General features: G+C 49.3%; 1 protein-coding gene across 2 annotated transcripts in view; it reads left to right on the top strand.

Annotated features, from left to right (window-relative positions):
• The window catches only part of ACADSB (acyl-CoA dehydrogenase short/branched chain), a 35299-nt gene that overhangs the window by 139 nt on the left and 22083 nt on the right, over positions 1 to 13077 (top strand). Inside the window, exon 1 of one of the 2 annotated variants that reach the window (XM_002722594.5) lies at positions 34 to 162. The exons of the other annotated variant lie outside the window; for it this stretch is intronic. Coding sequence (XP_002722640.3) covers positions 121 to 162 — 42 coding nt within the window. The 5' untranslated portion in view covers positions 34 to 120. Of the gene's footprint in view, positions 1 to 33; positions 163 to 13077 lie in introns of those variants that run through there. 2 annotated transcript variants of the gene reach the window in all.

The raw sequence follows: 13077 nt of genomic DNA, 5'->3' as shown, positions 1-13077 counted from the left end.
GAGGGGCCGGCGCGCGGCGCGGGGCGGGGCGGGGCGGGGCGGGACGGAGCCACGCCCCCGGGCGCTGCGGCGAGGCCCCGAGGCGCTGGCGAGCGGAGGCCGGGCAGTCGTGCGGCTGCGATGGAGGGGTTGGCTGTCCGGCTGCTTCGCGGCAGCAGGCTGGTGAGTGCGTTCGGTGGCGAGCGCGCTGCGGGCCCGGGCGCCGGGGGCGCCCTGCTGAGGCCTGTCTCAGACCTTCCCCCCGCGGTGACGCCGACCCCCGACCCCCGAGCGGGCCTCCGGCCGAGCTGGTCTCTGCTGTCTGCATTTTTTTTTTTTTTTTTTTTTTTTTTAGGGAGGGCCGGGGGAGGCAGCTGGAGGCGAGAGGCCGGGGCTCTGGTCTGGAGGCTTCTTTGGCGAGCACTTTGCGTGGGCTCGGAGCACCACGGCGGCGAGGTGACCTTTGCAGGCGTCTGGGTCTGGGAGCCCCGCGTCCCCGGAGACGTCTCGCAGGGTTGTCACCGCTCGGACGCCCGAGCCCACCCGCGCCCGCCCTGGCACAGCTGGGTGGGAGTGCGGGGTCCCGGGGCGCCCTCCTCTCCGGCCTCCCGCCAGGCAGGCAGTGGGCTCTGCCCGTCGGTCGTGGGGGGCTCCCGCGGCCCATCCGGCCCCGCTTCCTCGAACCCGAGCCGAGCCGGCCGGCCGGGCGCGCGCGAGCCGCGCTGCTGGCAGCCTTGCGCGGGGCCGCCGGGGCCGCCTGCGCGTCCGCTGCTGCCCGGCCCTTCCTGGTCTCGGATGGCGCCCTGCCCTCCGGGCTCGCTTGGTCTCCCTGGCCGGGCCCAGCCGCCGGGCCCTGCATTTGCCTGCAGGAGTTAGGAGCGCCTCAAGCCTAATTCTCGGAGGCAGGACTAGCGGTAACTGGTGTCATCTGTTTGATGGGCCCGAAGTGTTCAGAAAAGCGGTAAACCGTGTCAGCGTGCTGTTGCGAGGGAGCAGAAATGTGTTCTTGGGTGGCTGTTCAGTGCGGTTTTGGAGTTGCTGGTTAATAAATCAGCAGTTTCACAGTTCGGCGTCCTGGATCGGTCCCTGCTGTGCGGCCGGCGCGCTCCCTTGCTTTCCACACCGTCCGGACAAGTGCAGGACCCGGGGTGACGGGGCGAGCTCAAGCGAGTAGGAGGGTGGCAGCGTCCACACTCCCGCTGACCGCGCGCTGGGCCCTCCTGCCCTGTGGCCTCCCCTCCCTAGGAGATGGGGGGCCTCTTTCCTTTGGACTTGGTTCTCTGGTGGCTCGTCATTGCGCTAGTCTCTGTCCCACTGTCACAACGAAGTGACCACAGGGAGGCTACTTTGTAAGCAAGAGTTTTGTCTTGGCTCATGGTTCTGGAGATCCGAGCTGCGGGGAGCTCACCTGATGGCGGCATTCCTGCTGGCGAGTCCCAAGAGCACACAGACCCACACGTGTGCGCATGTGTATGTGTGTCTCTGCCTCTTACGAAACCACGAGGGCTTGGTCACAGGGCTCTGCCCTGCTGACTGTAATCCCAATCATTTCCCAAAGGCCCAGCCTCGGAATGCCGTTACTGGACTAATGTCCACCCTGTTAATACCACACAATAGTTTCTACTCTCTTAATATTTTACAATGGGGATTAAATTTCAACACATGAAGCCTTGGTGGATACTCAAACCATAGCACCATTCCTTTATGTTTTTTTTTTTTTAAGATTTTTTATTTATTTATTTGACAGGTAGAGTTACAGACAGTGAGAGGAAGAGACAAGAAAGGTCTTCCTTCTGTTGGTTCATTCCCCAAATGGCTGCAACGGCCGGAGCTGCGCCGATCTGAAGCCAGGAGCCAGGAGCTTCTTCCGGGTCTCCCATGCGGGTGCAGGAGCCCAAACACTTGGGCCATCTTCTACTGCTTTCAAAACAGGCCATAGCAGAGAGCTGGATAGGAAGTGGAGCAGCTGGGACTGGAACTGGCACCTATATGGGATGCCGGCACTGCAGGTGGAGGATTAACCTACTGCGCCAGGGCGCCAGCCCCTCCTTTATGGATTTTAAGGCTCTTATGTAATTAGCTGGCATAACTGAGTGAATGCTGACTATAGCATGTTGGTTGTGAATATAGGTTCTGCAGCCACTTCCTAGAAACATAACTGTGCAGGTTGCTTAACCCTCTTTGAATCTTAGTTTCCTGGTACGTAAAATGGAAAAATAATACCTACTGCTTGGAGCCAGCAATTTGACACTTGATGGTTGCAACACTAACATCCCATGTCGGAGTTGGAGTCTTGCCTGCCCCAGTTCCAATCCAGCTCCCTGCTAATGTGCCTTGAGGTGACTCAAGTCCTGGCTCCCTGCCATCCCCATGGGAGATCTAGATGGAGTTCCAGGCTTCTGGCTTCGGCCTGACCCACCCCCAGCCACTGTGGCGGTTTAGGGAGTGAACCATTGGATGGAAGACCTCTTTTCTCTCTGTCACTCCCTTTCTTTCTCTGTCACTCTGCCTTTCAAGTAAATAAAAATCTAAACAACAGAAATGGGGCCAACATTGTGACATAGCATGTTAACCTGCCACCTGCAACCTAGCATGCTATATGAGCATGCTTTGCAGTCCTGGCTGCTCCACTTCCAGTCCAGCTCCCTGCTAATGTGCCTGGGAAAGCAATAGGAGATGGGCCAAGTACTTAGGCCCCTGCACCCATGTGGGAGACCCAGAAGAAGCTCCTGGCTTCAGCTTGGCCCAGCCTTGGCCATTGCGGCCATTTGGGGAGTGAATCAGCAGATGGGAGACCTCTCTCTCTCTCTCTCTCTCTCTCTCTCTCTCTCTCTTTCTCTTTCTCTCTCTCTACCTTTCAAATAAATAAAATAAACCTTAAAAAAAAAAAAACTAAAGTGAGGTATGTGGTACTTCAATCACATCTTCAAATGGATATTCTAAATTTAGAATTCAGTAAACTGCTTAGAAGATTCAGAATCCTTTAACTGTTTAGAAATGGAGAAGGAAATATTGCACAATTTGCTGAACAGTAGTTCTCCCCACCCTGTTCATTGGGGGAGGGGATGCATTCCAAGACCCCCAGGGAATGCCTGAAACCAGATAGTGCTAAGCTCTCTCTATATGCAGTTTTTCTCATGCATCCATACCTATGGCAAACTCTTACCTTTGCACGTGTAGGGAGCACGGTAGAGCTTTTTTTCGGCAACCCTAAATTGCCAGCATCGCACCTCGTGCACTGTGAGAAGCTTTATTAAAGAAAATGAGGGTTACCTGAAGCATCAAGGTACAACCCAGCTGATCTGATCACCAGGATCGGCAAGTGTGTTCCCTGCTGATTCTATCAGCCCTGAGGATAAGCAATAAATCCTCACTGTTCTTGAACAGAAAATGCTACTTCCTTGAGAGGCCTCTGCCAAGCACACACAGCCGGAGGCTTTTGGATAAAGTGTTCTCAGTGTGATTGTGACAGGGCCATTCCTGCCAAATCCCAACCCTGGATTCAGTATTGTAACCTGTACAACCGTCCGTATCTTCTTATGATCCTCATGCAGTTGTCAGAAGAAGACCAGAGGTCCTGCATACTCTTCATCCAGTTGACTCCAATGGGTAACACCTGTACCAGACTATAGTACAGAATTACAACCAGGAAGTTGACATGGTTATAATCTACCAATCCTTTTCAGATAGTCCCAGTTTTGAGTGTATGTGTGTGTGTATTCTGTGCAGTTTTTTTTTAAAGATTTTAATTATTTATTTGAGAGAGAGAGCTACAGACAGTGAGAGGGAGAGACAGAGAGAAAGGTCTTCCTTCCATTGGTTCACTCCCCAAATGGATGCAATGGCTGGAGCTGCGCTGATCTGAAGCCAGGAGCCAGGTGCTTCTTCCCGGTCTCCCACGTGGGTGCAGGGGCCCAAGCACTTGGGCCATCTTCTACTGCTTTCAAAACAGGCCATAGCAGAGAGCTGGATAGGAAGAGGAGCAGCTGTGAATAGAACTGATGCCCATATGGGATGCTGGCACCGCAGGTGGAGGATTAATCTGCGACACAGCGCCAGCCCCCTGTGCAGTTTTATCACAAGTATGTGTTTGTATCCACCACTCCAGTCAAGCTACAGATAATTCTAGCAGCGCTGAGTTCCCCTGTGTTGCCCTCTTTACCCACATGCCACCATCACCCCTGCCCTAGTCCTTAACACTTAGTAACCATTCATCACTTTCCATCTGTATAATTTTGACATTTCAAGATGTTAGATAAATAGAATCACACAGATTGGTGGAATGAGAAGGCCATGCCAAGATGGCCGCTGGCAAGCGAGCATCAGTTACTCAGGAATGGCTTCAAAACCACCTGGCAATGGAGCCTGCCTGGCAACAGGCTGTGATTGCTTAGGGAATAAACTGCCCCTTGACTGGATTGGCTGCCTCGGCTATATAAGCTGCTGTACCAACTGAAATAAACGAGTCTGTGGGCTGCTCACCTCTGGCCTTCTTTTACCTGATTCCTGGGGTCTGTGTGGTGACTCCGTGCCTCTTGCCCCCACTGCGCTCCTCCTCAGAATGAATCCACAGCAACAACACAGTAATTTTTTTGCTAAATAGTAAGGGGCAGGGAACTTGTCCTTTTCCCTGTTAGGTTTAGTGGCTGGAGCATGGTAATTAAGTGACAAAAGACAAATTAGCAGTAGTAGAAGGTTTATTTGCTCTATCTCTGGTTTATTAAATGATTAAAGTTAAAGGCTTATACAGTGTTCCCTCTTATCTGTGGTTTTGTTTTCCATGGTTTCAGCTACCTGCAGTCAACCATAGTCCAAAAATCTTAAATGGAAAATCCCAGAAATAAGCAATTCATGGGTTTTGGGGCAGGCATTTTGTGTGGTGATTAAGACATTGCTTGGGATGCCCACATCCCATCCCTGAGTGTCTGAGTTCCAGTCCTGACTCCACTTCCAGTTCTAACTTTTTGTTCATGCATACTCTGGGAAACAGCAAGTGATAGCCCAAGTATTTTGGTCCCTGCCACCCATGAGGGAGACCCAAGTTGGATTCCAGGCCCTTAGCTGTTGCAGGCATATGGGAAGTGACCCAGCAGAGGGAAGATCTCTGCCTTTCAAATAAATAAAAATGAATCGCACACCCGAGAAACACACCTTCCAGCTCCCTCCCCCTGGACGTGGGTCACCCTCATCCAGCATATCCACATAGTATATCCTCTTGCCTGTCTATCATTTAGAAGCTCTCTCCATTATCTGGTCAGCTGTCCTGGTGTCTCAGTGCTTGCGGTCAAGTAACCCTTATTTCATTAAGTAGTGGCCCCGAAGCAAAGAGTAATGATACGAAAGAGGCACCAGGGTGTAAACCACGTTGGGAAGGACAGATCACCTCTGGTGCCACCAGGCAATGCAGCAGGGCCTGCAGGGAAAACAGCTTCCGTGTGCGGTTTGCAGCCATCCTCAGGGTCAGGCACATCCCCCACAGGTAAGGGGGCGGCTGGGGTTGGGGGGTGAGGAGGCGTGGAAGACTACTGTTTACCTAATTTAGGGAAAAAAAGGAAGAAAGGACCATTTATGGGAAACATAAGTAGATTTCTTTAGGGAGAGATAGGTGGATTTGGGAAGTCCAGGTGGTAAGAAAATGTGATGATGTTTGCCTATATTAGCGTGAGCGGTTTTTTCCACCTTCAGGGCCATAAAACTCTCCCAAAGAGGGGATTTATGGCAGCCACATCTCCCAGAGGTTGCTGCTTTTAGTCGGGTAATGGAAACTCCTAGAAGAGTTTTTTCTCTCCAATGTCTTCAACTTAAAAGAATCATTATGTCAACTCTGGGGTGCCAAGCAGGCCCCCACACCATACGTGGATTGACTCATGAGGACAACTGGATTGTTTGCAGTTTCTGACTATCGTGAACAAAGCTGCTATGAATATTTATGTGTAGGTTTTGAAGTTAAGTTTTTATTTGTCTCAGATAAATATATCCAAATGCACAACCACTTGATCATATGGTGATTACACAGTAGTAAGAAATGCTGAACTGCTTTCAGAGTGGCTGCACCAGCAGCAGGGTATGAGATCCAGTTTCTCATCATCCTTACCAGTAGTTGATATCCATAGTTTTTTGCTATGGCTGTTCTGATAGAGTATAATTATAGCTCACTGTGTTAATATTCTTTCATTTCCAGCAAGGGTAGAAAAAATATTCTGGCTAGTTGATAATTAAAAAGTCTTTCTTTTAGATGTTATACACATTCACTTGTGTTATAAAATAAAATTATTTTACCTTTCTTTCATCTGTAATATTGAATCAATGCAAGAGGACATAGTATTTTTTTAAAAAAAGTTTCATTTATTTATTTGAAAGGCAGAGTTATAGAGAGAGATTTACATCTATCTACTGGTTCACTCCTCAAATGTCCACAATGGCCAGGCTGGGCCAGTATGAAACCAGTAGCCTAGAACTCCATGTAAGTCTCTCACGTGGATGGCAGGGGTTCAAGGATTTGGGCTGTCTTCCACTGCCTTCCTAGGCTCAGTAACAGAGAGCTGGATGAGAAGTAGAACAGCCAAGACACAAACTGGCACTCATATTGGATACCAGTGTTGCAGATAGCAGCCAAACCCACTGTGCCTGAGTGCCAGCACCAGGATGTGATTTTTTTTTTTTTTTAAGATTTATTTAGGCCAGCGCTGCGGCTCAATAGGCTAATCCTCCACCTGCGGTGCCGGCACACCGGGTTCTAGTGCTGGTCGGGCCACCAGATTCTGTCCCGGTTGCCCCTCTTCCAGTCCAGCTCTCTGCTGTGGCCAGGGAGTGCAGTGGAGGATGGCCCAAGTGCTTGGGCCCTGCACCCCATGGGAGACCAGGAGAAGCACCTGGCTCCTGCCTTCAGATCAGCGCGGTGCGATGGAGGGTGAACCAACGGCAAAGGAAGACCTTTCTCTCTGTCTCTCTCACTGTCTCACTGTCCACTCTGCCTGTCGAAAAAAAAAAAAAAAGATTTATTTACTTATTTGAAAGAGTTACAGAGAAGGAGAACTAGAGGAATCTTCCATCTGCTGGTTCACTTCCCAGATGGCTGCCACAGCCAGGCCTGGGCCAGGCCAACACCAGGGGCTTGCAGCTTGATCTGGATCTCCCGTGGGGGAGGCAGGAACCCAAACACTTGGGCCATCCTCTGCTGGTTTTCCCAGGCCATTAACAGGGAGCAGGCAGCAGCTTTACCCATAATGCCACAGTACCGGCCAGGTTGTCGTGTTTTTATATCATCAAAATATGCTTCCCAAGGATAAGCATTCTAATATTCTAGCTCTGGAATCTTAGTATGAATTGAGAAAAAAATTAAATTTGTTCTTGGCATCCATTATCTTTTGCCAGTATAAAAATGCACATTAAATGTAAGAGATGACTAATAAAAGTACTAGAAATAGATGAGCAAGTTCCCTTGTTAGAATAAGAAAGGCCATTCTAATTAAAAGCTTGGATGCACTCTCCTGAAGAAAGATTAATAATTTTGACAAAACAAAAATAGATTTCAGCTTGGCAAAACAAAACTATAAGGAAAATCAAAAAGACAAATGACAAACTGGCCAAAAGAAATTGCAATTCCTGTCAGCAAAGAGCTAATTTATTTCATTTATATAGCTTCTGGAAATCAATAGGAAAGAAAAAAAATTTAATAGGAAAATAGTCACAGGACATGAATAAACAGTAAGCAAAAGGCTCAAGTGGTCTTTCAACATGGGAAAAGGTGCTTAAAATCATGAGATGCGCAAACCTAAGAGTGCTTGCCGGCAGGTCTCTCACCTGATATTTGTGCAGAAACCCCAAAATTGGCCAGCATGTGTTCTGGCAAGGCTCGGGGGAAACACTAGCAAGTCACCAAAGTGACATGAAAGTCACTCTGAATAGAAAAATTGGGGCAGTCGGCAGCCACAGGCAGAAGCACTAACGTCACACCGGGCCTCCTCAGACACAAAGCTTGTCCTTCCTCCTGTCCATCTGTCTGTGGTCAGCTAGTTCACAGCCCCTTCACTGCCACCGCCATTTCTCTACCCAGGGAAATACACCTGTGAACGCTTCTGTGCCATTTTAACAGTTGTAGATTTTGTGTAACCACCACAATCAAGGTGTCTCCAAAATCTCTCTTGTTTTAACGTTATTTATCATTTTTTTAAAAAGGATTTCTGTTTTACCAGCTCCATCTCACTTTCTCCCAGCCAGTCTCACAAACAGTGACCTTTATTAGCTTTCTGTAATAAATCCTAAAGTGCAGACTGGTTTAAAGAAGCAAAAAGCTGCCGGCATTGACAACGCAAAAGTATCAGAGGCGAGGGGGATTTTTTTTTTTTTTTTTTTTTTTGACAGACAGAGAGTTAGACAGAGAGAGAGACAGAGAGAAAGGTCTTCCTTTTCCGTTGGTTCACCCCCAAATGGCCACCATGGCTGGTGCGCTGCGCCAGGTGCTTCCTCCTGGTCTCCCATGGGGTGCAGGGCCCAAGCACTTGGGCCATCCTCCACTGCCTTCCCGGGCCACAGCAGAGAGCTGGCCTGGAAGAGGAGCAGAATGTGGCGCCCCAGCTGGGACTAGAACCCGGGGTGCCGGTGCCGCAGGCGGAAGATTAGCTAAGTGACCCATGGCGCTGGTCCAACAAGGGGGATTTTTGATGAAGGCAGGCCTGGGTGAGCACCTGAGGGGCAGTGGGCCTGAGCAGAGCGTGAGGATGACGGCTCTCAACAAGTACTTAGGTGGGCTAGAAGGTTCCGGAGCCTGACTACAGGTTGGCCAAGCAAAGAATCTGTCAGTAAGCCACAGATTTCAGCCCATGCTGCACATTAGGGTCACCTGGGGGAGCTTGATAGCAACAAGGAAGTCCAGGCCCAAGTCTCTTGAATAATAATCCAAATGGCAGAGCTGAGAGAACTCTTTTTTTTGTTTTAAGCTCCTCAGATGACAGGGGTATGCAGCCAGAAATGGTAACCCCTCATGTAATCCCCAGGGGCGCTTATGTCACGAACACTAACAGTGCCTCGCAAATGTCCCCAGGAAAAGCCAGTTTCTTTAATTACGTGTACCTCTTCAGCAGTGAGTTTCTTAAGAAATCCATAAACTGTTCTGTAGCTTCATGCTGAGTACAGTATCTAAAACCTGCTTCTAGCATATTAAAGCCGAGTCGACTTTGAAATCCCAAAGCATACATGTTTCTGGCAGTTAAACATACTTTTAGAAATCAGTTTGAAAGCTATCTGTATAATTTCCAGAAAGGCATAGGAGCTGATATAACTGGCATCCATATTTACACAACTTATTTTTGCTACAGATTTTTTTAACCACAATCCTGAAGCTGCTGCGAATGCTTCCTGTTCCTTCATTTTTTAAGGCTTATACTACAGCTGTGTGTACTCATTAGAAAATATACTATCATTTGGTGTATTTTTAGTTGACATAAATACTACTGTTCTGAACAAGGCCTTTTGCAGATTGCTTTCTTTATTTATTATTTTGTTTTCAAGATTCATTTTTATTGATACATGTAGTTCCCTAGTTCACTTTAACTGCGTAAAATACTCTGTGGAATCAGTATGCCACAACGTACGCATCCCTTTGTTGACAGACAATTGGATTTGGAATGTGTTACCTTTACAGACATCGCGGCATCCTTTGCACGTGTCTTCGTGTGCGTGTGAATTCAGGTGGCATTGCTGGTCCTTAGTGTGAATTGACTTAGTCCATTTTGTGCTGCTATAATAGAATACCTAGTATGGGTACTTGTAAAGAACCAAAATTTGTTTCTCATGTTCTGGATGCTGGAAAGTTCGAGTTCAAGGTGCTGGTGGACGCGGTGTCTGGTGAGGGCTTGAGGACTGCCGAATGCTCACATGGCAGACCCCAAGAGGGCACGCAAACAATGTTTCCTGAAGCCTCTTCTATAGGGGCTCCCCCCACTCTTGAGGGGGGAGCGCTCCTGGCTTCATCACCTCTTAGAGGCTCTGTCTCTTCACACTGTTACATTAACCATTAAGTGTCAACACCTGAATTCTGGAGGATACGCATTCAAACTGTAGCATTTGTCTCCATCTTTACTGTCAGTGATGTGTGCACTCAAACTCTGGAATGTAAGAGTGTCTCCTCTCCCCTGTCCCTTTCCTAACCCATATGAGTTAAGCCATAGCAGCAGAGCCGCAGCCTGAGAAAGACTGAGCTGGAAAGAATGGGAGGAAAGCAAGAGCGAAGCAAAGTCATGGGATTTGGGAATAAGAGCATTTGGAGGTAGGAGGATGTGCTGGACCAAAGGAAAGCTGCCAGGGCAAGTGAGTCGAAGCCTAGAAGGCACAGAGATGCCTGCGGGCGGTCCTGGGAGAGAGTGCTACCAGTGAGGGGAAAGTCGTCTTGGGAGGGCTGAGGAGTGGGTGAGGGAGGGGATGAAGTTGCAGGTACAGCAGGTAAGACCACTCAGGCAGGGTCTGGCTGCAGAGGGGAGGAGGGGAAAGGTGGCAGCTGGAGGTGGAAGCGAGGTCAGAGATGGTTCACCCAGCAAGAGTCGGCGCTTCTCCAGGCAGAGGGGGACGACGGGTGCAAATTCACGATGATTTACGGCTTCGGTGCAGAAAGGTGAAGGTGTTCTTGTTGCTGCTTGTTTTCCCTTTACAGGAGAGGCCATCCCTGGCAGTGAGGGATGGGCGTTTGAGGACAGTGTGGGGCCATCCCTGGCAGTGAGGGAAGGGCGTTTGAGGAGAATGTGGGGCCATCCCTGGCAGTGAGGGATGGGCGTTTGAGGACAATTTGGGGCCATCCCTGGCAGTGAGGGATGGGCGTTTGAGGAGAATGTGGGGCCATCCCTGGCAGTGAGGGATGGGCGTTTGAGGACAGTGTGGGGCCATCCCTGGCAGTGAGGGGTGGGCGTTTGAGGACAGTATGGGGCCATCCCTGGCAGTGAGCGGTGGGCGTTTGAGGAGAATGTGGGGCCATCCCTGGCAGTGAGGGGTGGGCGTTTGAGGAGAATGTGGGGCCATCCCTGGCAGTGAGGGGTGGGCATTTGAGGACAGTATGGAGTTTGAGGTGAGCGTTTCAGAGCGTGGGAAAGGGACCGACTGCGAAACTGGAAAGCCAGACATCCAAGCACCAGGTTGGGTTGGCGGCTGTGAATTTGTAGTTGTACGAGACTCGCTCTGTGTGAGGTCACGGTCATGACTGGATAAACGCTCAAATAAGGTGCCGACCATCAGGGAAGCTAGGTGAGGGGTCCGTGGGAACTGCTGTTACTTTTACAACTCTTCTGTAAGGCGAACATCTCAGCATAAAAATTTCAAAAGAAGAAACCTGCGTAAGAATGTTTGGGATATTGTGATGTGAGTGCTTGCGAAGAGCACCATGGAACCTAAGTGGGTCTGAGAGTAATGGAAGCGGGAGCCCGAGGGGGAGACAGGAACTAGAGGCTGGAAGGTGGGGAAAACTGGTAGTGTCTGGAAAAGTTAATGACAGTTTAGTGGGCAAACCAGGGATGTGTCCTGAGGAAGAGCCATGTGATGCAGAGACTTGACTATGGAGGACTGACTTGGGGTGGATGACCCGTCAAACCGTGTGGCCCTGGACAGTCACTGGAGCACAAGGGTTCAAGCCCGGTGTCGCCTGAGCTGCTCTCCTGGACTCTGAACTCCGCTAGGACACTGGGGAAGGTGTTTGTGAGCGAGGTCCAGTAAACACGAGGAATTGGCAGGGGGGCAGGAGAGCCAGCCACCCAGTGTGGGAAAGGGCGTGACTGGAAGCCGGCCCGAGCCTCCGGGGAAATGGGCTGTTTGTTCTTGAAGCTTCGCTGTGGAGTCAGGAGTCAATGGACTCACTCTCAGAAGGTTTATTGAGAAAGAAGAAACAGTTTGTACTCACGAGAACCTCGGGGAAAGTATGAGCTCTAGGAAAGCAAAGTTGCCGTTCAGGAGAGGGAAAGCCACATTCTGAGGTGTTGAGGAGGGGGAGCCTTGGGCTGGGGTCTGTGATGATGAGCGTCCTGGCCAGCAGTCAGCAGCTGGGATACGCAGGAGCTCTGGAACCATCTCAGAGGAAAGAGCAGGAAGGCACATTTGGGAGGGAAGCAGTGAGCAGGGAGTCAGGGTGAGGCACCACGAGGGCTCTGATGCATCTCCCCTGGCCTTTCAGACTGGGAAAGCCTCCGGTAGGAAGCACTTGACGAACATCTGGACCAAGAAGCTGGCACAATATGTAGAAGGGGTGATAACTAAAGTAGAGGCTACACTTAATGAGGTTAGCAAAAGATTTACCAGAACATTCTGCAGTCCGGAGTTCTTAAGTTTGTGCTGTAAATGAAATATATACAGACATGAAGTTTATAGACCTTTTCTCAAAATGTGTAAAATGCGTAAAGTACAGAGACTCATGAAGAAAATCAGTAATAAAATAGTGATAAAGTATTTTCAGATTGTAATGCAGTATTATGTGCTTCTTAATTAAATAAGATCTGGCAGTGGTTCTGGTAACTTATAATTTTGAAGTAGTGATGAACACAAACAATATTTGAAGATATTCGCACCAACTCAGTGTGATTTAAAAATATCTGTGATCTCTTTTTGTGACAGAGTTGCAGATACTGCTCATTCTACTGTAACTTGTTGCCCACCTTTATAATCAAAAGAAGTTTTAGCAAGAAGTTAATGAAACAGAGATGTCATTTCCTCTGTCGAGGTTCGTGGACTTGATTATTCTGTTCACAGGCGGTGTGGGCCTCGGTCTAACCATCGGCACTTCTGAGTTTAGCAGAACTCTGGTCAGTGGGTAGCAAACAGATCAGACTTGCGCTCTGAGAAGTATTTGGCAAGGCATAAATCACCATCATTCCATTCAAGGAGCAATTGCTGCTCTGTACAAAAAAATGTGATGATGTGGTGCGGTGGGTTATAACTGTGGGAAATCATTTTGATGGCGTGGACAGCACTGGAGAGCAGGCGATGTTAGGAAATCAGCACCGAAACCAGGGCTGTGCAGTTAAAGGCAAGGAAGACCAAGTTCCATTGTTAAAAAAACCGCCACAGTACGTGGAAAGCGTTTCCTGCCAGAAAGGTAACACCCAGTGCTTTGGCTGAAACTGG

Source organism: Oryctolagus cuniculus, chromosome 15 (assembly GCF_964237555.1).
Source record: "Oryctolagus cuniculus chromosome 15, mOryCun1.1, whole genome shotgun sequence".
Lineage (NCBI taxonomy): Eukaryota > Metazoa > Chordata > Mammalia > Lagomorpha > Leporidae > Oryctolagus > Oryctolagus cuniculus.
Note: the sequence above shows the minus strand (reverse complement) of the source record. Positions and strands in the feature narration are given on the sequence as shown.